At 60.7% G+C, this 23,033-nt stretch overlaps 1 protein-coding gene across 2 annotated transcripts in view; it reads left to right on the plus strand.

Annotated features, from left to right (window-relative positions):
* Positions 1-23,033, plus strand: part of INPP5A (inositol polyphosphate-5-phosphatase A) — a 145,964-nt gene that overhangs the window by 58,119 nt on the left and 64,812 nt on the right. For both annotated transcript variants that reach the window (XM_055560676.1, XM_055560675.1), the window contains exons 3-4: positions 11,384-11,484; positions 14,413-14,500. In XM_055560676.1, coding sequence (XP_055416651.1) covers positions 11,384-11,484; positions 14,413-14,500 — 189 coding nt within the window. The remainder of the gene's footprint in view (positions 1-11,383; positions 11,485-14,412; positions 14,501-23,033) is intronic.

Raw genomic sequence — 23,033 nt, forward strand, 5'->3', positions numbered from 1 at the left:
GCCTGGCGTGCTGCAGTCCAGGGGTTCGCAAAGAGTCAGACACGACTGAGCGACTGAACTGAACTAAATGTCTATGCAGCGATGAGAGCAATCAGGAAAGGCCCGAGGCAGCAGGGAGGTGTCCCTCTCCAGGGAGACCAGAGGCAGGGTCCCCGCTGCTCTCTTCGTCAGCCTCTGAGAAGCCAGGCGCGTGCTCTGGCCTGCTGGTGTGGTGTGTGGAGACAGGAGGGAGGCGCTCCTGCGGGATGGGGGCTGGGCGGGGAGGCAGGGGTGCAGACAGTGCCCTGTGCCTTCTGCGTGGGGCCCCTCCTCACCTGCCGCTCTCTGCTCTGGGCTCAGCCTGAGTCTGCAGCTGCCCCCAGTGCTCAGCCTCCTTCGTGTCGGGGTGGGAGGTCCTCCCTGCAGACCCGCCGAGCCCGCAACGGGCTGCTGACGCCGCTAGTCTGTACTGCGGCCGTGGATGGCAGCCCGCCCTCACGGCGTGTGAAGAGGGCACACTTCCTGGGGCCCACGGGGGCCCGATGACAAGCCTCCCTGGCCTTAAGGAGCCGCTTCGTGCCCGGTCAGCGTGGTCACGCGTAGCAGTGCAGCCAGGCGGGGATCGCTGTGCCGTCCGCCCCACACGCCCCGAGTTGCCCCTGTAAGTGCCCGGCGCGCACGAGCATCACATCCGGGCCCTTGGACCCCCACCCCCACCCCAGCCAGAGCTGCGGCTCCCTGTCTCCCTCTGATACGGAGAGAGGTGGGTGCTCCCTGGGAGCCGACTGACATGGTGGCACCCGTATGTCCAGGCTTCCCTTCTGATACGGAGAGAGGTGGGCCCCCCGAGGTGGATCCTGGGGGGGGCTCACTCACACCCATGGGGCTGCTGTGGTCAGAGGCTGTATGGGGTGCTCTCGGCAGCCTTTCGGCCCATGGTCAGCATGTGCATCCCCAAAAAACTGGAAACCACCCTGAGGAAGCGGGTGGCTTCAGGGAGGAGGTTCTAGGGCTGAGATCAGGAAGCTGTGGCCGCCAGCTGGCCCCGGGGTCCACGGGGAGAGCCAGGAGGCAGGGGGCATCCCGTCGGCGCGGGACCTGCTTCCATCCTGTGCGCCCCTCAACGGGGAAGGTGCTTCTTAAATGAAAATCAAGTCATTCTTAGAGACCTCTGATGTCCCAAGCAACAGGTGTGTTAAGAGCGGACCAAGCTCCGTATTTCTGCCCCTTTGGAAGGAACAGCTTTGTGTCTGTCCGGTTCTGGGGTAAAGCCACGGTTTGCCTGCTGGACGCTGCTTCAGCTTTGCGGTCGGCAGTCAGGCACGCCTGTTGGGTGCCCGGGGCCAACGGCCGCACTAGAAATCCTCCAGCCCCAAGGACTCGGAGCAGCCCTCCTGCCCACACGGGGCCCGGGAGCCACCCTCGCTGCTCGGACGGCCAGGCCCCCCGCCTGCTGGTGAGCTCGCGGAGCCTCATGCTGCCCTGGGTGCCGGCCGGCAGCGGCTGTGGGGCCTGGGCTCTGGGAGCGCGTCCAGTCGGGGCTGCCAGGAGCTGAGTCTGGGCCTTCTCGGGGGGCAGACCCCCGCCTCCCCCACACCGTCCTGGCGCAGCCCTGTGGCGGAGGGCGGGAAGCTGGGCATCCAGAGGACCCCCGCCTCCCAGGCTGAGGGTCACAGACGTCTCCGCAGGGTGTTCTCAGGCGTAGCTGGTAAATAGCAATCTTGCCTCCGGAGAAATTCCTTTGTCCCTTTTCGCTCCTTATCTCGGCTCTCCGGCCTGTGCTGGGTTGTCTGTAGGGTGTAATTCCTTTTTAGGTAACTCAGATACTTCTCTCTGGAGCAGGCCTAACAAGGCCTGGCTGCTGCTATTTTTAGCGGGGCCGGGCAGCTCTGCGTGTCCTGGAGACCAGGGCCGCCCTCTCCTCACCACCTGCACAGCGTCAGGACAGGGCCTGGTTTTGTTTGGCTGCGTGGTGTGTTTTTGTTTTTATTTTTAATTCCCTCAGCTTTTCCTTGCCAAAATCTCTAATTCACTCTTTTCCAAAATATTTTTCTTGAGCCTTCCTAGGAAAGAACCCACGTATTTCTCTCAGTTGCCTATGTTTCTCCCCTAGAGTTCGCAGAAGCTCCTTTTTTTGGTAAAGAATGTTGGCCCAGCGCATGTGCAGATGTGGGCAGCCACCCTGTCCCAGGTGGGCAGGATGGGAGCCCAGTTAGAGCCTAAGCAGCGGAGGCCCCGACCCTGACCCCCAGGGCCAGGAATCCCCTGCCCGTCCAGCTCCTGCTTCTCTGAGCTCCTTCCCACCAGTCGTGGCCTGAGCTCGCTGCCCACATCTTGGAGGGACTTTCCTGTCCATCCTCAAGACAGCCGTGCCATCCTCCCCGAAGGGCTCTCCGTCTAGGCTCCTTCCCGGAGGCAGGGGGAGGCCTGCAGATCTGACCTCAGCGGCCCAGAGAGCTCCAGGCCTGCACTCTCACTCCTGGTCCCGGGGTCCCCCAGGTGACAGCTGGTCCTGCCCCCGCGGACTTGTGGTGGTGTTGAACTGACACGCCGCCCGGCGCTTGCTCTGCGTCCGTCCTGAGCACAGTGAGTGAGCAAGGCAGGCACGTGAGGAAGGGGTGCTCAGGGAGCCTGGGGCAGCGGTGCGTGCTGCTGTTCAGTCGCTCAGTCGGGTCCGACTCTTTGCGACCCCATGGACTGCAGCACGCCAGGCCTCCCTGTCCTCCACTATCTCCCAGAGTTTACTCAAACTCATGTCCATTGAGTTGGTGATGCCATCCAACCATCTCATCCTCTATCGTCCCCTTCTCCTCCCGCCTTCAATCTTTCCCAGCCATCAGGGTCTTTTCCAATGAGTCAGCTCTTCGCATCAGGTGGCCAAAGTATGGACTTTCAGCTTTGGCATCAGTCCTTCCAATGAATATTCAGGGCTGATCTCCTTTAGGATGGACTGGTTGGATATCCTTGCAGTCCAAGGGACTCTCAAGAGTCTTCTCCAACACCACAGCTCAAAAGCATCCATTCTTCGGCGCTCAGCCTTCTTTATGGTCCAGCTCTCACATCCATACATGACCACTGGAAAAACCATAGCTTTGACTAGATGGTTTGTTGGCAAAATGATGCCTCTGCTTTTTATTACAATGTCTAGGTTTGTCATAGCTTTTCTTCCAAGGAGCAAGCGTCTTTTAATTTCATGGCTACAGTCAGTATCCACAGTGATTTTGGAGCCCACAAAAACAAAATCTGTCGCTGCTTCCACTTTCCCCTTCTATTTACCATGAAGTGATAGGATTAGATGCCATGATCTTAGATTTTTGAGTGTTGAGTTTCAAGCCAGCTTTTTTTAATCTCCTCTTTCACCTTCATCAAGAGGTTCTTTAGTTCCTCTTCACTTTCTGCCATTAAAGTGGTATCATCTGCATATCTGAAGTTGTTGATATTTCTCCTGACAATTTTGATTCCAGTTTGTGCTTCATCCATCCCGGCCTTTCACATGATGTACTCTGCACAAGTTAAATAAGCAGGGTGTCAAAATACAGCCTTGTTGTATTCCTTTCCCAATTTTGAACTACTCAGTTGTGCTATATCTGGTTCTAATCGTTGCTTCTTGACCTACATACACGTTTCTCAGGAAACAGGTAAGGTGGTCTGGTACTCCATCTCTTTAAGAATTTTCCACAGTTTGTTGTGATACACACAGTCAAAGGCTTTAGCATAGTCAGTGAAGCAGAAGTAGATGTTTTTCTGGAATTGCCTTGCTTTCTCCATGATCCAGTGAATGTTGGCAATTTGATCTCTTGTTCCTCTGCCTCTTTGAAATGCAGCTTGAACACCTGGAAGTTCTCGGTTCACATACTGTTAAAGCCGAGCTTGAAGGAGTGTAACCTTACTAGCATGTGAAATGAGTGCAATTATACAGCGGTTTGAACATTCTTTGGCATTGCCTTTCTTTGGCATTGAAATGAAAATTGGCCTTTTCTAGGCCTGTGGCCACAGCTGAGTTTTCCAGATTTGCTAACATATTGAGTGCAGCACTTTCACAGCATCATCTTTTAGGATTTTAAATAGCTGAGCTAGAATTCTATCGCCTCCACTAGCTTTGTTAGTAGTGATGCTTCCTAAGTCCCACTTAACTTCACAGTCCAGAACGTCTGGCTCTAGGTGAGTGACCGCACTATCATGGTCATCCAGGTGATTAGACGCTCCTTGTATGGTTCTCCTGTGTATCCTTGCCACCTCTTCTTAGCCTCTTCTTCTTCTGTTAGGTCCTGCCTGTTTCTCTTCTTCACTGTGCCTGTTCTTAAACGAAGTGTTCACTTGGTACATCCAATTTTCTTGAAGCGACCTCTGGTGTTTCCCATTCTGTTGTTTTCCTCTGTTTCTTTGTTTTGATCACTGAGGAAGACTTCCTTATCTCTGCTTGCTGTTCTCTGGAACTCTGCATTCAAATGGGTATGAATGCATCTCCTTTGCCTTTCGTTTCTCTTCTCTCCTCGGCTATTTGTAGAGCGCCCTCAGACAACCATTTTGTTTTTATCTATTTCTTTTTCTTGGGGATGGTTTCAGTTGCCGCCTCCTGTACAATATTACGAACCCCATCCACAGTTCCCCAGGCACTGTGTCTACCGTATCTAATGCCTTGAATCTATCTGTCTCCTCCAGTGTATAGATATAAGGGGTTTGATTTAGATCACACCTGAATGGCCTAGTGGTTTTCCCTACTTTGTTCGACTGAAGCCTGAATTTTGCAATGAGGAGATGATACTCTGAGCCCTAGTGAGCTCCCGGTCTTGTCTTGGCTGACCGTATGGAGCTTCTCCATCTTCGACTGTGACCCCTGAAAGGCCGGGGCAGCAGCCTGTGGTTTGTTCTGTGGCCTGGCGACGGCCTTTCCTGCCGAGTGGGCCACAGGAGAGGGTGCGCCCCGCAGCCGCGTCCTGGGCTCTGTCAGGGCACTGTGCACACGCGCGTGTGTGTGCGTGCACTCGCGTGTGCGTTCCTGTCACTGGCGTGTGCACGTGTGCATCTGCCTCCCGAGCCCTCTGTGGTCGTCCTGTGCCCGTCGTCCTCTGGAGCCCCTGCCGCTCCCTGAGGCGCCTCCCGGCCCCTGGGGCACAGGTGCCAGCGGGGCCTCGTCTCGCCGGGCCTTCTGTGGCGGGCGCTCTGCTCTGCGCTGTCCGGCGCGGCTGCCACTGTCCACGGTGGCCAGGCAGCCCTGCCGCTCAGTGTGGGTCCAGGCCATCAGTGTTCAGTGTGGCCGTCGGCACGGTGGGCTTGGGGCCTGCCCTTGTGTTATCTGTGTTATGTTTACACCTTCTGGGTTGTCGCTTTATTTCCCCATTTCTGCTTTCTTTTGGATTATTTCTCTTTTTCTTTCGCGTTCCATTTGAAATTGTTTACTGGCGTCTGGCCTTTCACGAAGTGTTTTCCTGGTAGCTGTGGGTTTTGAGTCCCCTGCCTCTGGTTGACATCCTGCTCCTTCATGTGCCACGTGGACGCGCTGGGACCGTGTAGCTTTCCGAGCAACATGTGCTGTCCCTCCGCCTGCACTGGGGGCTCCAGCCGGCGGCTTATAGTTGCTGTAAACTATGAGTTATAGTTGCTACTTTAAATCAAGGGTCAGCATCCCGTCCCTCCCCCCCACCCTAGCCGGTCCGACCTGCCACCTGGCCTGGGGTCAGGCTCCCGGGGCGGCCTCACCCCCTCGCGTGGCCTCCACACCTGCCCAGCGGCGTTGCCTCGAGGCTGCCGGCCGTGGGGCCTGAGTCTGCCGGCCGTGGGGCCTGAGTCTGCACTGGTCCCCCGGTCAGCGTCTGCCCAGCCTGCTCTAGTGGAGCTCCACACAGGCTCACGGGGACAGAGCCCTCCTGAGTTTACTCGTGAAAACGTTTGAAGGATGGTTGGCTGAGTTGTGTGATTCTTGGCTTATACTTGCTCGCATTGAGGATGCAAGCCAGAGCATCCTTTTTATAAAAGGTGGTTCTGCCACTGCTCCACTTAGACGTTAGTTCTGGTGTGGGTGTCGGCGGTTCTGGTGTGGATCTCTGGTTCTGATGTGAGTGTTGGTGGTTCTGGTGTGGGTCTCTGGCTCTGGTGTGGGTCTCTGGTTCTGATGTGGGTGTCAGCGGTTCTGGTGTGGGTATCATTGGTTCTGGTGAGGGTCTCTGGCTCTGGTGTGGGTCTCTGGCTCTGGTGTGGGTCTCTGGTTCTGGTGTGGGTGCCAGCGGTTCTGGTGTGGGTATCATTGGTTCTGGTGTGGGTCTCTGGCTCTGGTGTGAGTCTTTGGCTCTGGTGTGGGTCTCTGGTTCTGATGTGGGTGTTGGTGGTTCTGGTGTGGGTCTCTGGCTCTGGTGTGGGTCTCTGGCTCTGGTGTGGGTCTCTGGTTCTGATGTGAGTGTTGGTGGTTCTGGTGTGGGTCTCTGGCTCTGGTGTGGGTCTCTGGCTCTGGTGTGGGTCTCGGGGGCTGTTTCCTGGGAGCCTGGAGGACTTGTCTTTCGCTGGGGAGTGTCTGGGAGTCCGTTGCTCTGGGGTGATTCCCTCTGGTGCTCAGGCGCCCCTCAGTGTGGTTCAGCTCCCCTGCCTTGGGAGGCTTCCCGGGGCCCCCAAGTTTAGATGTGAGCTCCGGGCCCTGCCTCGCTCTCTCCCCTGGGGACCGGGGCGCAGGGGCTCCCCACCTGCCCTCGCCCACACCCGCCCCTGCCCCTGCCCTCTTACTGACGCTCTTTTCACTTTCTTGGGTTTTGGTGGCCTGTGTGGCCCTTGCTGAACTTTCCTCGAAGTGGGTTCTCCCTCGGGCGCTCTGTAACGTGCTCTTCTCTTCTGGGACGATTTTGTCCTTTTCCCCATTTCTGTCCTGCGGTTGATCCCGTCTCTCTTTTGGGTTTCTCCTCCCCTCGGCGCCTGTTTGGATGTTCAGCTCTGTCTGCATGGAGCTCGCAGCTCTGGGCTGCTCTGTGCCTCTGTCGAGGGCGGCCTCTTCCTGGGGGTGCTCTTTCCTCTCGGGCCGCAGCCCTGAGGAAAGGGCTGACGCGCCCTCCCTCTGCCCGCCCCCAGTGGCCTCTGTGCAGGTCGTGTTCCTGGCCTCACAGCACCCTCTTCTGTCCGTCGGGCAAAGCTGTGCCGCCTGCTGTGGGCGAGGGGGTGCCTCCTCTGCGTCTCAGAGCGCCCGCCTGCCCCCTGCTCCCCGGCTCACATTCCCGCTGCAGCCGGCCCATCCTCCCTGCGGCCCTGCTCTGCAGAAGTGGGGCCTCCTGGCGCCCTGCAGCTGGGCCCGTGGACCCCGCCAGGCTGAGTGTTTCCTGCCATCTGCAGCCGCCTTGGGCCTCCCCTGCCCAGGGCCGGAGTGTGACTGCGCCGTGTGGACTGGTCACCAGGCTGCCGTTAGATCCAGAAGCTGTGAGCCCAGCCACCTACACCCCGCCCCCCGCCCCTCACCCTTTCTGTTCTGTTTCTCCCGGCTGCTTCGATTCCGTTTGGATTGAAAGTTGGTTTGGGTTTTCGCATGGGGGCCTCTCTGTACCCGCTTCTCAGCCAGAAGCTCTGGGTTCCCGTGTGGCTGCGCAGAGTCTAGTCCCAGCGGTTCCCCTCCATTTCTTGGCTTGACGTTTCCCTGAGGGGGGCTTGCCCTCCCATTTCCCCAGAGACACAGGAGGGAAGGAGGGCTTCATTCTCTTCATCCACCAGTTTTCAGAGGGGTGTCCTGACTCCACTCTGACTGGCATGGGTGGGGGGTGGTTAGTGTCATCATGAACTCGTGGATCTAAGTGTGTGTGTGTGTGTGTGTGTGTGTGTGTGTGTAGCCTGTCCTGGGTGGACCGAGAGTGCTGGTTAAACTCTGATGTGGCGTCAGGCTTCTCTCCCGCTCCCTGCAGGGCCCCGCAAACCCCCCTGACCCACCCCCACCCCGATGCTCCTTGTGGGGCCCAGGCTCCTCTGAACCTGCTGTCTCCCCCGAGCCCCGTTCCTAGCTGTGCGTTCGTCCCCAGCCTGCCCAGGGAGAGCCTCTGTGGACCCCGTGTGGCCTCTGGCGTGGAGGGTGTGTGGTCTGCAATGTGCGGAGATGGGTGTGGCGGCTGCTCTCCTGACATGCGGGCCCTTCTCGCAGGCGTCTGTCACTTTTCTCCCCAAACACTTTGTGATGAGGACCTGTCATTTCAGCACCTTCGTTCTCATGCGAGACGTGCCTTTGTCTCCTCCCGTCCACTCCTGCGTGAGCTCATCCTGGCGCCTCATCGTGGCTTTTGAAGCACCCTCCTCTCTCCTCTGTGTGGAGGGGCTTCCCCACTGACCCTGTGGCGGGTGTGCCGGGCGTGCGGGCCACTGGGGGCTCCCCGACGTGCGGAGGGGCGCGGGTGGGCTATTTTTGGATCCTTCATTTTTTTGAGATTTGTGGGATCAGAGTCAAGTGTTTGAGGAGTTTGATGTCATGTGAATAGTGAATTCTGTGCCTTAAAAGGCCACTTCAGTTCAGACCACGACAGAGTGAGTGGTCTCATGAGGGAGATGCGTGCGGGCATGAAGGCGGGCAGCAAATCCCCACCCAGAGGGACCCGCCTGGCCCGAGGTGGCTGCTTGGGGAGTCACGTCCTGGCCTCCCTGAGTCGCCGCGAGGCGTCCTGGAAAGCATCGCTCGGCCCTCCCTGGGGACTCATGTGTGGTCGCTGCCATACTCTGGTGACCCACAACCTCTGTGCACGGCGTGGCAGTGTGACCTGCAGGAGCCCACGCGAGAGCCCTGCCCGTCTCTGGGGTCCCTTCTGCCCTTCCCGCCCCCGGACTGGAGCTGGGCCTGAGCTGCAGGGCAAGGGGACTGGGCCCAGAGGACGCAGCCCTGAGTGGGGTCATGAGCCGCCAGCTTCCTTGGGATGACATGCGCGTGTCCGGGCCCCTCCCCGTCTGTGTAGCTCCTGGCGTCCAGGGGGAGCCGCTCGGGTGGAACCCTGGGCCCCTCATGAAGGTCTGGCTTTGTGTGTTGTCCCAGGTGCCAGCTGCGGCGGGTGACAGCCGCGCACATCACGTAGCTTTTGGTGGCCTTCACGTGACTACGCTGTCCCGTCACTGGTTCCTGGGCCTGAGGCCAGGCCGTCTGGTGACCTGACCCAGGCTGCCCCAGGCCACTTCTGACCGGGGTCCCTCGTGCCCTTTGCGGCCCCGGCCCGGGCCCGGACCCGGAAGCCAGCCCGCAGCCTGCCCTGGTTGTGGAGGTGGTCTGCTGCCGGAGTGCCCAGGTCCCTGCCCGGCTGTGGGGTGTTGGGTGAGGCGCCCGCTGGGAGGTGTGCTGCCTGGTTCCTTGAGCCCTGAGGCTGGAGTCCAGGTATGGGGGGTCCAGGCAGGCCTGTGTTGAGGAGGCAGTGAAAGTGCCCTGGTGAACATCCTGTACCCTGCTCAGACGGAACGCAGGTGCGAGCCGGGTGTCACCGCGTGCCCTTCCCTGAGGGCACACCCGGGTCTGGGCACACTCCCTGAAGCTGGACGTGCCACTCACCATCTCAGGTCAGGGGGCAGCTGCTGCCGAGCGCGGCGTCCTTCTGCCCTGCCCGGCACTCTGCGCTCCGCTCCAGGGCCTGGCCCCACGCCCCTCCCCCCGGCCTGCTCTCTGGTCAGCTGGCTGAGCGCCAGGTGTAGCCCCTTCCCGTCGGGGCCCTCACTGCCCTGTGCCCAGAGGAGCCGTGTCTCAGCCCGTTGACCGCAGCCCGTCCGCCCACGGCTCGCTGACCTCTGGGCAGGACGCGGTGGCCGAGGCTGGGTGCAGGCGGTGTGGGAAGCAGTACTGTGGCCCTGGGGTGGGTCGCCTGCTGTGGGAGGCCTGCCTCTGGGATGGTGGGCGGGGGAGGCCAGGGTGGCTCCAGGGTCTCGGTGAGCGCTGCGGGGCCGGCCGTGTCGCTGCACCAAGGGTAGAGCAGAGCAGAGGACGGGCGGGGCACGGGTGTGGACGGCTGGGGCCCTGCTGCTTCCCCAGCACCGGCCTCGCTGTCTGTCCTGGCCACCCTGCCCTGGCTGCGGCCTCGTGGACGTCCTGGCGCTGCTGCCCACTCCCCAGCTGTGGGCGCCCCAGGGGGTGGGGCCGCGACCTCCGGGTCCCCCCGTGAGCCCGTGTGGGTCCACACCTGCCCCGGTGACCCGAGGGTCGCTCCCGACGCCCCGCCTGTTTCAGGTCCCAGGGGAGAGGCGGGTCTGGGCCGTCGTCGCCCGAGTCAGGACTCTGTGCAGGGAGGGCTGCAGGGTGGCACGGCCGCTGGACGGCTCCCTCTCAGGACAGCTCCCCGACTCAGGACGGCTCTCCCCCTCAGGACAGCTCCCCCCCTCAGGACGGCTTCCCCACTCAGGATGGCCCTCCCGCAGAATGGCTCCCCCTCAGGATTGGCTCCCCACCTCAGGACGGCCCTCCCTCAGGACGGCTCCCCCTCAGGACGGCTTCCCAACTCAGGACGGCTCCCCCTCAGGACGGCTCCCCCACTCAGGACGGCTCCCCAACTCAGGACGCTCCCCCACTCAGGACGGCTCCCCCTTAAGGACGGCTCCCCCTCAGGACGGCTCCCCCACTCAGGATGGCTCCCCTCTCAGGACGGCCCTCTTGTACTCCTGGCAGAGCCTCCAGGCTGCAGGGCCGCAGCTCCGAGGACGACTCCGTGGTCGAGGTCGAATGACAGGAGGGAGGCCCGGCTGGGCGCCGCCTCGGGGCCAGTCTGGTTTGCGCCCGGAGTGGACCCTGGTGACCAGGGAGATGCTGCGGGCCCGGCCCCAGGGGCTGGGCTGAGCCGAGCCTGGAGCAGTGGGCCCACCAGCTCTGCCGCCTGCCACTGCGTGGCTGCACCCAGTCCCGCTGACCGCTGCGGCGTGTCCACCTCGCCAGGGGGTGGGCTGGGGTTCAAGTGCGAGTGGGCGTGAGACAGCGCCCGCCCTCGCGGCCAGCTCTGCTCGTCCTGTGCTGTGTTAGTCGCTCAGTTGTGTCTGATTGTTTGTGGCCCCGTGGACTGTAGCCCACCAGGCTCCTGCGTCCGTGGGATGTGGGTCGCCATTTGCTTCTCCAGGGAATCCTCCCGACCCAGGGATTGAACCCAGGTCTCCGCATTGCAGGCAGGTTCTTCACTGTCTGAGCCACCAGGAAAGCCCTGCTCCCTCCTAGATGGTGGGAAACATGCACACACATGTGCACAGCCCCGACACACACATACAACACGTGCACATGACACGCATGCACCCGCACCCCCACGGGGCCACGGCAGTGTCAGGATGGCTGTCCTCTGGGCCCTGCCCGCTGCTCCATGGCCGACACAGGACCTCCCGCCATGGTGGGGGACACCAGCATTCCTGAGAGACCAGGAGCTCCCTGGGGCCTCAGCACAGGGCCCTGGGGACCACGGCCCAGGGTGGGGCCGCCCTGACGCCTGCCTCTCCTCCGCAGGTCGTCCACGCTCACAGGCCACACTTCCTGGCCCTGCACTGCCAGGAGTTCGGAGGGAAGAACTATGAAGCGTCCATGTCGCACGTGGACAAGTTTGTCAAGTAAGTCTGGGGGCAGCTGCCTGGCCTCCGCCTCCTCCTGGGGTGAGGTGGGTGTGGCTGGGGGTGAGGGGCACAGCCCCACCTGAGGGCCAGGCCCGGGGCCGGGGCGCCTTGCCAAAGAGAGGGCATGGCCCGGGGGTGGGGGCGGGGGAGCAACGGGGTGGCTGTGCCCCAGGGTTCAAGGCCATGGCACCTGTGGGCTCAGAAACGTCAGCCCCAGGTCCAGGCCGAGATTCCGTCATGTGGCCGGATGGCTGTGAGCCACCTGCTGCTGCTAAGAACAAACAGATGGACGGACCGATGGACAGATGGACTGGGTGACTGCTCAGAAGCTCACAGCTTGTTGGCCGCAGTGGGATGGGCACAGAGCGCCATCGTCCATGGGAGGCGCGCCCTGTGGCTCCGTGGGAGTCAGGCCTATGCAGAGCCGCCCAGTGCCACCCGGGGACAGGGACACGGACCTGGGAGCTGGACGCGGGGGTGGGCAGGAGTGGGCCCGACGGCAGGCGCCTCTCTGCTCTGTGTCCCCCGGGGTGGGCGCCGCCCCCGACCCGGACTCCAGGCGCCGTGACAGCTCCCGCTGGTGGAGGGGGCGGTGGCGCTTCTGAGGCAGCTGTGGGGGTGGGCACCGGGCGGGGGGCGTCCACCCCGAGGCCGAGTCCCGCGGCTGTCACTGGCCTCAGTTCCCCTGTGGATGCTCATAAGTCACTCACGTTTTCAGCTGTCACATTGTGGGGTCATTTGATAAAAGACAGGTTTTTAAAAACTAGCACATTTTCCCCAGATAACCTATAACTTAAAGCAATTTCAGCCACAATGTTTCTTATGCTGAAACTAATACTAGGGTCACCGCAGAGGAGCGCGGGTCAGCGCTGGCCACAGCGATTCCGCAGCACAGGGAGGCCCCGTGTGTGGGGGCGGGGCGGCACCCCATGGCTGGGCAGCGGCCCGCACGTCGCCCCCGGCTGCGGCCAGTGGCAGCTGGCTCGGGAGGGCACCGCAGGGTCCTGGGCCAGGAAGCCGTGAGCCTGGGTCCCCGCCCTGCCCTGGTCCCCCCGCCCGGCCTGGCCGAGTTCCAGTTGACCCAGGGCGAGGTCGAGAGGCCTGAGGGTGGTCCGATGGTCCGAGGGTGAAGTGCAGGAGAGCATCAGGGCAGAGGCTTCTTCAGAAGGTGCGCAGGTCCAGCAAAGGAAAGACAGGCACGCTGGGCCGTGGTGACGTGAAAGTCTTCATCAAAAGGCGCTATAAACAAAGTCAAAGTTTAGCCACACTTGGGAAAAGATATCTGCAATGTACTTGACTGACAAAAATTGTCAGTGTTTAAATATCTAAAGAACTCTGATAGGTCCCCGAGAAGAGAACACTGGGGAAGCCGGGCATTTCAGAGACAAAGAGACGCGGCTGCAGGGCCTCACCGCCATGCTCACGCTGTCACACGCTCCCGGTCCCCTGCCATCCTCCTGCTGGCGTCAGAGACGCTTCATTCCTGCCCAAGTTGTGCGTAACACGCGTGTTGCTGTTTTTGCTCTGACCCAGTCAGCTACGTTTTTCAAAGGTTAAAAAGTGCAGGAACACATCCCCTGTGTGGCCACCTGCTGCTCCCGGGGCACGGCCTTGTCTGCATGGTCAGCTTTCTCTCTGCACCATCTTCCTTCGACCTGAGAACGTTAACATTTATCTCAGCACAAGTTGCTGCTCATCAATTATCTCAGCTTTTGTTTGTCTGAAGAAAGTCTTTGTCTTCGTTTTTGAAAGACGTTTCTGTTGCAAACAGTATTCTGGCCTGTCCGTTTTCCCCTTCAGTACTCTAAGGGTGCTGTTCCATTGTCCTCTGTGCGGCCTTGTCCCTGAGCAGAATGGGCCGTTGTCCTGTCTTCATCTTCTGTATATAGTGCATCTTTTTCCCCCAACACTAAGTTTGTCTTTCTAGCTGGTGTGTAGCAACTTGATTGTTTTGCTTCAGTTTGATTTTCTTTGTGTTTCTTTTGCTTGCAGTCCTTTGAGCTTTTCCAACCTGTAGGTTCATAATTTTACTGAAATTTCAGGAAAGCCTGTGGGTTGTTCCTTTCTCTTTGTTCTCAGACTCCCACTTCTGATGTTAGACTGTCACGCTGTCTCTACAGCTCTTTCAGATTTTTTCAGTCCATATTTTTCTTCTTTGCTTCAGTTTGGATAGTCCTGTCTTATAGTCACTAATCTATGCTCTCTTTTTTTACATTTCCATCTGGTATTATGTCCATTCAGTGAATTTACTTCTGGTGCTGTAGTTGGGGCTCTGGAAGTACCATTTACGTCCATGTTTTCCTTACTACTCTCTGCATGTTTTCCTATAAATCTTCGGTTATATTTATAGTAGCTCTTTCAAGGTTCCTTTCAGTGAATTGCATCTCTTTTGTCCTTTCAGGGTCCGTTTCTATTGACTTTCTTGTGGAGCACGGGTCCCGTTTGCCGCTTCTCGGCATGCTGATCTTGCAGGCTGTCATGCCCGCACGCCGCCTGTGCCCGCAGGCACACTGGGGCTTGTCCAGCAGGCGGCCGGGGCTCGGGCATTAGTCCGACCCCCTCAAGGCTGGTCCTCTCGGCCCTCCTCCCTGCTCCTTCCTGCCTCTTCCCTTCTCAGAGCTGGAACCCTCTTCTCCCCGCCCCGGGTGGAGGGCCAGTGGGTCACACAGCAGCCGTGTCCCCTTCTCTTGCCGGGCAGTGTTGGGGTGCAGCCCTGGGGGGGTCAGGCACCCCCATCTGTCCAGAGCATCGCAGACCCCAGGGGTGCGTGGAGGCTGCACTCCAGGCGTGTCTTAGAGATGGGCCCCCCCCCACTTCCTTCCCCACTCCCCGTGGTTTCCGGGCGGCCGTTCCTGCCCCCATAAGCGCTCCGTGGGACAGGGAGTGCCTGCGCGACGTGTGTGAAGACGCCCCTCTTCCTTCCAGGGAGCTGCTCTCCAGCGACGCGATGAAGGAGTACAGCCGGGCGCGGGTCTACCTGGACGAGGACTACAAGTCGCAGGAGCACTTCACGGTGAGCGCGCTCTGCCTCGGCGCGGGGGTGGCTGTGCGTGAGTTCCACGTGACGGTGGGGGCGCCGGCGTGACGGCCAGGGCTGTGCTGGGTGTGGGAACAGGTGGGCGTCTCGGAGCAGCAGAGCTGGGCAGCTCTGGGTGGCTGTTCCCGCTTCCGCGGTCTGCATCTGGTGGAGAGTGGCATCAGTCAGCTCGTCAGGGGACGGGGCCTTGGTTCTCGGCACAGACGCCGTGGCCTCAGCAGGGAGGGAGTGCCCGCTGTCTGTCCACCTGTCTCTCTCACACAGCCCTGTGGAAGTTTTCCGTAGTTTCTTGAGATGCTCAGTTGTCTAATCCTCTGTGGTCTGCTTGGAGTCACCTGCCGTGCCGTGCTCATGCAGTAACTGCACTCCTGCAGCCAGATGCTTGGTGGGGTGAGGAATGGTTCACGGTGGAGGCGCCTGGGGGCTAAGAGAGCTCCACTGTGGTCTTGCCTCATCCCTGGAGGTTTATCTCAAAAAGGGGTTTCTCTATTTGCAACGGAAAGCAGAAACCTGCATCAGAGCATTCCCATCACTCAGCATCTTCCCTGGAGGAATGACCGTCCTGCAGACGGTTGTATGTAAGGAAGGTTATGAAAAATTATTTGCCAGTGAAAACTGGAAGTAATTTTAAGTACCCAGAATTAGACATTTTCACACTGTGGACGAGCCACCTGGCTGAATAATCTGCAGCCGCGACAGATGATGCGCCCAGAAGACCCTGCCTTCCGGTTGGGCGTTGAGGTGTCGAGGCCACGCCCCTCCTGTTCTTCCGGGACCGTCGGAGCCTCGGCCTCCCACGCCCGCCTTTCCCCCCAGTACGCTGATGGCGCGATCGTGACAGGGCCATCCTGCTTGGTTTCAGCCCGGGAAGGCACTCGAGGTGGGGCCTCCTTGGCAAGACTGACCCCACACCGGACGCCAGCCCGGACATGGGACAGCCCAGGTCTGAGGTCCCCGAGGCTGTGTCCCAGGGTCCGCGGGACCGGACAGGGTCTGGAGACAAGGCCGGAGGCTGGACCTGCCCAAGGCGTGTGGGGGCCCCGCTCCCTGCCTGCTTCACCCCGCGGGCCGTGGCCTGCTCCCTCCCAGCGCCGCCACCTGCAGCCGCGGTCCTGCGTGGCTGTGTCTCCCGGGCGGGAATGCCGGCAGGGCTCCACACCCCGGTCCGGACCTGGCTCTGGACGTGCTGCCTCGGAGGGAGAGATGAAGGCCTGCCTGGCCCTGGCCCTGCATGCCCGTCCACCGCCCCCTCACAGTCGTGCGTGGAGCCACCTTGCCCGGCCCTCTGCCGTCCTGGTGGAGGGGCCTCTGTGCCCCTGCAGTTCTGGGCAGGGCTGGGCAGCCATGTGGCCACCCCCTCGCCCCAGCCTGCTGGCCTCTGCCTGTCAGAGGGAGGGAAATTTAATTTTTAAAAGATTAATTGCGTTGGAGTAATATTTTTAGCTGAGTGTGGTTCAAATAATAGGCCATTAATTGAAAAAGGAAATTGAAATGAATTTATCTTGTACATAAATGCTGTCATAGGTATTAATAGGGATCAGAAAATAGTAGCCTGTTCCCAGAAAGGGGGTGAACCTGCAGCTGCCCCTGGTGATGAGCACGAGGTAGGGGCCCCAGAGCCCGCAGCAACAGTAAGGGGGGTCTGCAGCCTGGGGGAGCTGGGCCCTGCGGGGGCTCTGGTTGGGGAGCAGGGGTGCTGTGGGGTGGGGCTCTTGTTGGGGGGCGGGGAGCTCTGGGGGGGTGCAGCCTGGGGGAGCTGTGCCCTGGCTCAGGACTCTGGGGGGCGGGGCTCTGGTTGGGGGGTGCAGCCTCTCAGCAGGGGCCTGCAGGTCCTGGTCTTTACCAGGAGGTGGCAGCAGAGCAGCACTTCCCATTCCAGCCGGAGCTGCTGGAAGCGCGGATTTTAGACTTATAATGATAACGCTCAATTTTGTCTGCTCCCAAAGACCATCCTGAGTGGCCGCTCACTGAAGCAGGTGGCTCACGTGGTCCACTCGGGCCTGAGGAGACAGAGCGTCCCCCACTGGCCGTCCTGGGCAGCTCCGATCCCTCTGACCTGCCCACTGGCCAGGCCCCGCCTGCCTGTTCTCTTTTGGGAGGTCTGCTCCTTCTGAGGTGCCCCAGCCTCCCACCCGCCTGTCCTGCTCCTGAGAACTCGCTGACTGTCCTCACAGGCTGACAGCCGAGCCCCTGGGTGGATGCAGCCATGCATGAGCTGGACGGGCTGGCTGGAGCTCGCAGGCTGGCCCAGCCCCCTGGCCCCTGGACCCCCGCCTCGGGCCGTGGCCACCTTGCTGGGCTGTGTCGGCCTTCTGCCCTCTGTGTCTGCCCCTTGGATCCAGAGTCCGGGAGCAGCAGGTCTGTCCCTGAGAGGCCCGGGCCTGGACCTGCTTCAGCACCTACCAGCTGTTCGGCAGACTGTCTGAGTGGGTGGGCGGGGCCCGGGGCAGAGGGCCCGGATCTCAGTGGTCGGGCTTTGCGCACCTGGAAGACCGCTGGTTGGGTGGGTTTCCTGGTGCAGGGGATCTGAGCCTAGGGCCTCCACTTTGGAGTCGGGGAGATGGAAGGCTCATGCATAGTTCAGGAAGTGGGGGCTGGGATGAGCTGGAAGCCATGGGCAGTGGAGTAAGACCCCACAAGGAAGGGGCTGCCCCCCAGGTGCCTGCCCTCCCTGGCCCTGATCCCCACCCCGGTCTCCCTGAGCGGATGTGGGCGTCTCTGTGCCCAGGGGTCTGGACAGGGCACTGCTCTGGGCAGGGAGGGGGCTGTGCAACTGACCCCATGCTGGACGGCTTCACCCCAGCGTTTTCCGTGGTGCAGTGGAAAGCACCCTGGGTTTCCTGGCCAACTTCCACACCCGACACCCTGGTGGTTTTGTGTTTGTCCGGAAGAGCCAGGATGGCCCAGTTTTCATCCGCTGTGAGGCTCAGACGCTGGCTCTGTCCCCTCCACACCAGGTACGCCATCAGGGGACCCCGGGAGCCCCTTGCACTGTGACTGGGGGGCCCTGAGGCCCTGCCTACCCGCTCCCTGCTCCCAGAGCCCCTCCTGGAGCGGCTCCTGGGCCCTGGCACCACCTGCTGGGGACAAGCCTGGTGGGGGCTGCGAGGCATGGGTGAAGCCTGTGGCCACATGCCTGGTGGGTCCTCAGCTGCGCCTGCAGGGCGTTGGCAGATGCAGGAGACAGGGCGGGCAGGGCTGACCCCTGGCCTGTGGCAGCCCCGCCCAGTGCAGGCGCCGAGGCCAGGCTCCTGAGGGCTCTGCACCCGGCTTTGACGAACGCAGTGTTGCCCTAGAGCACGGAGGTTCTGACTTCCCCTCAAATCTCTGGAAGTGGGTTCCATGTGAACAGACGGGTCAGCATGCTGGCACCTGCCTCCCGAGTCCCTGGGCTGCGCGGCTGCACCTGGAAGATGGAGGCAATGCTGCCCACAGCCTGGCTGGCCCCCCGCTGCCCCCACCAGCTTCCATCGTCCCCACCAGCCTGGACCCTGGAAAGAGGCTCCTGGGCTTCGTGGATGGGCGAGAGTGTGGCCAGGCCCAGTCCCACAGACATGGACTCGCAGTTCTGGGGGTCTCCCGGGACTGGGCCCTGTTGCCAGGGGGAGGCAGTGGACATTGGAGAAGGGCCGTCTCAGGTCCCCCCAGGAAGCCCCCTCCCTCCCCGCTGACGCTGTGCTCTGCAACCCGCCACCCCCGCTTCCTGGGCGAGCAGCCCCCGACGGCCTGACTGTGTTTCTTCCTCGTGGTCAGACCAGGAGGCCCAGGTCAGGCCCTGGCATCCGGGGTTGGGGGTCTGTTCACACCGAGGGGTCCCTTCCTGCCCTGGGGGGCCTGCCGTGCTCCCACTAGTGGCTGGTGTCCACTCTGGTGGCTCCTGGGCCCAGGGTGCCTGGGCAGCAGGTCACCAACAAACCGGCTCCTTCCTCTCCCCTCGGCGCCGTGTTGGGGGGCTTCTTCTGCTCCTCACTGGGGGCGCACAGGTCTCAAGGGTCCGCACTAGCCCCGTGGTCTCCTCCAGTAGGGTCTGGGCCCGTCCTCCAGCCCAGGGCACCTGGAGGGTGCCTGATGGAGGGGGTGGGGTGGCACCGGCTCTTCCTCCCCGCCCCCCACCCCCTGGCCTGATGCCCGCTCCTTCCAAGGGTTCACCCTGCTCCGCAGCCTCTTCCTGTCTGCTCTCCTGGATAAGACTTTGGGGGAGATTTACGGAAATTGATGGCATTGGCTGCAGCTCTTTGGTCTGAGGAAGGGCAGGAAGGCACTGGCCTCTCGGATGCAGGACGGCCTGCGTTAGCCCCTCTGGCCCCACCTCCTGCCCCGCCCGCAGGTCCAGACAGGCCTGATGAAGTGAGGGAAGCAAGATTGGTTTTCCGAGGGCGCGGGGCCCTCCGCGCTCAGCTAAATCACGGCTGCCGGCCTCCGGGGCGGGGGCGGCCGCTCCCCCTGCGGCCGGGCGGCCCCGCGGGACATGGTGATGTGCGGCCCAGCAGCGGCAGGGCTGAGGGAAGGTGAAACTGTCATATCGATCTTTTTAGCACTAAAATATGAGCCACTTTACTCTGCTCCCCGCTGCTGTGATGTGAAAAATAATAACTTGGGTCCAAATTAAAAATATTGATCTCTGGAAGGTGCTGGAAGTAAATAAACACCTTCCGAAGTTTTCGGGTCAGCCGAGAGACGGCACTCGGCAGTAAATGTGTCCACGTGTCAGAGTCCAGGGTTCTTGATCTGTTTTTTCTTTAAATTGATTTTTCATTATTTACTTCCTAAAAGTGTTGGAATCTGGTCCTCTACTGTTAAATCCCAGTGTTTGGGCAAATCATTTCTTTGGGGCTTATAAGGTGCACCTAATCCACTCCTCATTGATTGATTGATTTTTGACTCAATAAGCGTGCGGGCCCGGCCTTATTTAGGGCTTCCATCATAATTTTTTATGCATTTAGGCTCGACTTTTTCATTTTCCTCTAGTGGGCAAGCCGCGTTGGGCTAGCCGGCGGGGAGGACAGCTGCCGCCGGGTGGGTGTGCCTCCAGGTGGTGTCCCACGGAGCTGCGTGTGTCCTGGCCGCGTGCTTGTGGCGGGCTGAGCCCTCCCCGGCCTCTGAGTGCCCCTTTGCACAGAGGGGGTGACGCGGGGGTTGGAGAGCCTCCTGTGACTGTGCGCATGAGTCTGCGACGCTGTGGTCCCCGGTGGAGCTCCCCTGTGGAGGCCCTGAAGCTTGGGTGCGTCCGGGTCACCATGCGGCCAGAAGGTGGGAGGGTGGGGGCCGCCCGGGACAGACAGGAGGTGTTATGTGGCACCTTCTGCGTGGCCGCTGGGTGAGACCGTGCCTGGGAAGACCTGGGACTTACAACAAGGCACCTAGCCGGCGGCGTGTCCGGCTGCCCCGAGAGCCAGCAGCCGTGTCCATCTGGAGCCCTGGATGGGACGCCGCCAGGCAGGGGAGCTCCCTGAGCCAGACCTGGGCAGGGGCAGAGAGAAGGGGGCGGCGCTGGGGGCTCTGGGGGGCTGGTGCAGGCCCACCCTGTGCTCTGTTCTTGAGGCTGTGCCACGGTGTTGGTGACGCTGCTGAGACACGGGAACCACATGTGCGGGTCTGTGCCTGCCCCTCAGGTCCTCCAGGAAGGCGCCTCCCGGCTCCCTCACTGACCCACGGGTGCCCTGAGTGGATGGAGGCCAGTGGGGACATCTCTGCCTCACCTGGACTTGAACCCCGACCGACAGGCCGCTTCAGAGCCTGGCCTGAGTGCTCAGGGTCCTGCCCCGCCCGGGCCAGGGCAAATTGGGAGGATGGGCGGATGTTCCCAGAGTGGTTGGCATGCTGGCCAGAGGGCAGGAGGGCCACTGGCTGGGGCACCGGGCTGTCAGTGGCCCCTCAACAGAGGCCAGAGCCTGCGGGGATCTCGTGGGCTTGTTGGGAGGGAGGGGCTGCTTTTCTCCTTCCTGGTTTGGAAACTGTGGAGTGAGGGGGACGCAGCAGTGGCCGCTGCGCCACGTGGAAGGGGCAGGGCCCTGGTGAGACGGTGGCCTGCCGGGGTTTGGGTGGGAGGCAGGCTGAGCCCAGCCACCCGGGACATGAGGCCAGCTCCCCAGGGGCTGCGAAGACCCCTCCTCAGCAGGGTGCTCGTCTTGAGTTCCACCCACCCCTGAGTGTCCAGTCCTGGATCATGTTTTCCAGCTGATGCCCTTTCCTGGATCACCAGTACCTGCCCCTCGCCTTGGGCACCACCTCCCTTGAGAAGCCAGGTTTCAGATGAGAATGCATGTCTCAGAGGCTGGTGTGCCCGTAAGGTGCGCCCGGGAGGTTTGCTGGCTGCAGGAAGAAGCTCTGGGTTGCTGCCCTCCATTTCCCACCAAAGATCAGAGGACTTCCCCGCGCAGCTGCAGAAGGGCCCACGCTGGCTGCCGAAGCCCAGGCCCCACTCGTACCTGGCAGGTGCGGAGCCCAGGCCACAGGTACTGCCTCCCGAGAACAGGGCCGCTGTTACCAGCAGGGGTGTGGTCCAGCATCCCAGGCACCAAGGTGCCGTGAAGCCATCCGTGTGGCCACAGGACGTGCATGTTGTGATCCGTGTGCTGGGCCTGCTGCGGGTGCCACGGATGCAGAGACACAGGCCACAGGCCACCCATAACACTCACACTCTGCCCTCTGGAGCTTGCACACTCCAGTGAGCACAGGTGCAAGCACACGACACTCAGCCTGCACGTGACGCAGACACGCTGCACGTGACCCCCACACGTGACCCCTGCACGTGACACAGACACGCTGCACATGACCCCTGCACGTGACCCCTGACGCAGACACAGTGCACGTGACGCAGACACTGCATGTGACCCCTACCTACACGTGACCTGACACCCTCTCTCTGTGCCCTGGTGGAGCTTGCAGAGTCCAGGAGCAAGCACACTCTGTGTGGTTACAAGATTGAAAGAGTGGGTGTGAATGCGTCCACTGCCCAGTACCACCCGCAGGCCTCTTGGAGATGGGAGTGGAGACCAGACTGCTCTGAGGAGGCCACGTTTAGTGGGGCCAGGAGGGCGTGCAGGAATGGGCAGGGAAGGCGGAAGGTGGTCGTGTTTGCACGAGGCCATGGCAGACGTGGAGATGGGCCACGGGCTCCGCTGGGGATAGCATGCTGCTGGCCATGGGTGCATGGTCCTTGATGATGTGCTGGCCCTGAGGCCGTGTCCTGCCCGGGGAGCGCACCCCAGTGACTGAGGAGGGCCGAGGGTATGAAGACCCAGCACAGAGGCCTCACGGGGGGTGACCCTGAGCAAGGAGAGGAATGGGCCAGGGGCAGGGCCCTGGCAGTGCCCACTTCCCAAGGCCATACCGAGAGGCAGAAGACAGACCTCAAGCTCTGGCATGCCAGAATTCCCATCCAGAATCCCACCCGGCAGCCTCTGAACATGCAGGTAGGAAAAAAGGAGAATTGTGTTTCAGATGCATCAGGCTTTCATGGTGTGTCCCTGGTGCCTTGGACAGGAAGCTGTGGTGCTCTACCCAAGGTCCAGAAAGCCCGGAACACAGGGTTTTGAGCAGCCAGCTCCCTGGAAGTGGGAGCAGGGCCCAGACATGGAGTGGGTGCCTGCAGCTGGACCAGGTGTCTGCCAGGCCCTTAGCAGAGGCCATACCCGGCTCCCTGGGCATGAAGAATGGGTGCCCTTGCCTTCAGCTCTGCAGACGCTGATGTGTGCCCCCCTGTGCCAGGCCTGCCTCTCTGCTCTCAAAGGAGTCCCCAGGTCAGTGGTGAAGGAGCTCCTGGGGGAGAACCATGTACCCTGCGGGAGTAGTCAGCTGGCTGAGTTTCTGAGAGTCTTCAGGAAGGTGAGACTGATGTGCAGAAACACGGAGATGAGGTTTAGACAGTGTGTGAATGAAGCGTGATAAATGTGTCTTAAAGATCTCAATTAACAAAAAAGGAGGCAGTAATGAACTCCAAGGAAAACAAAGAGCTGTTCAAGACAGGAAAAGCAGTTGTAGTGTAGTAAGTGGTTCTATTGTGAAGAGCATTCTAAAGTTATAATGATGTGAAGACTGATTATTAGTTTAAATAAAAATGTGTTTTTATCCCGAGGATGGGGCTCAGGGATTGTGTGTGTGTGTGTGAGTCCGTGTGTCAGGCATGTGAGTGAAGGAAGGTGCTAAAAAGGGATTAAATCCTCGTTTTCCACAGCAGAGAAATCAATAGTTAATATTGAAGACTAGGAAATCAAGAAGTAGCATTGTAAGCTTTAGCAGTTTGGAGGTAAATACCAAAAGAAAACAATTAAAAGAAAGTAATGGCCTCTGGGGAGTAGAACATTGAAATTATCAGTTCAGTTCAGTTCAGTCGCTCAGTCGTGTCCGACTCTTTGCGACCCCATGAATCACAGCACGCCAGGCCTCCCTGTCTATCACCAAGGCCTGGAGTCCACCCAAACCCATGTCCATCGAGTTGGTGATGCCATCCAGCCATCTCATCCTCTGTCGTCCCCTTCTCCTCCTGCCCTCAATCTTTCCTAGCATC

This window comes from Bubalus kerabau, chromosome 22, assembly GCF_029407905.1.
Source record: "Bubalus kerabau isolate K-KA32 ecotype Philippines breed swamp buffalo chromosome 22, PCC_UOA_SB_1v2, whole genome shotgun sequence".
Lineage (NCBI taxonomy): Eukaryota > Metazoa > Chordata > Mammalia > Artiodactyla > Bovidae > Bubalus > Bubalus kerabau.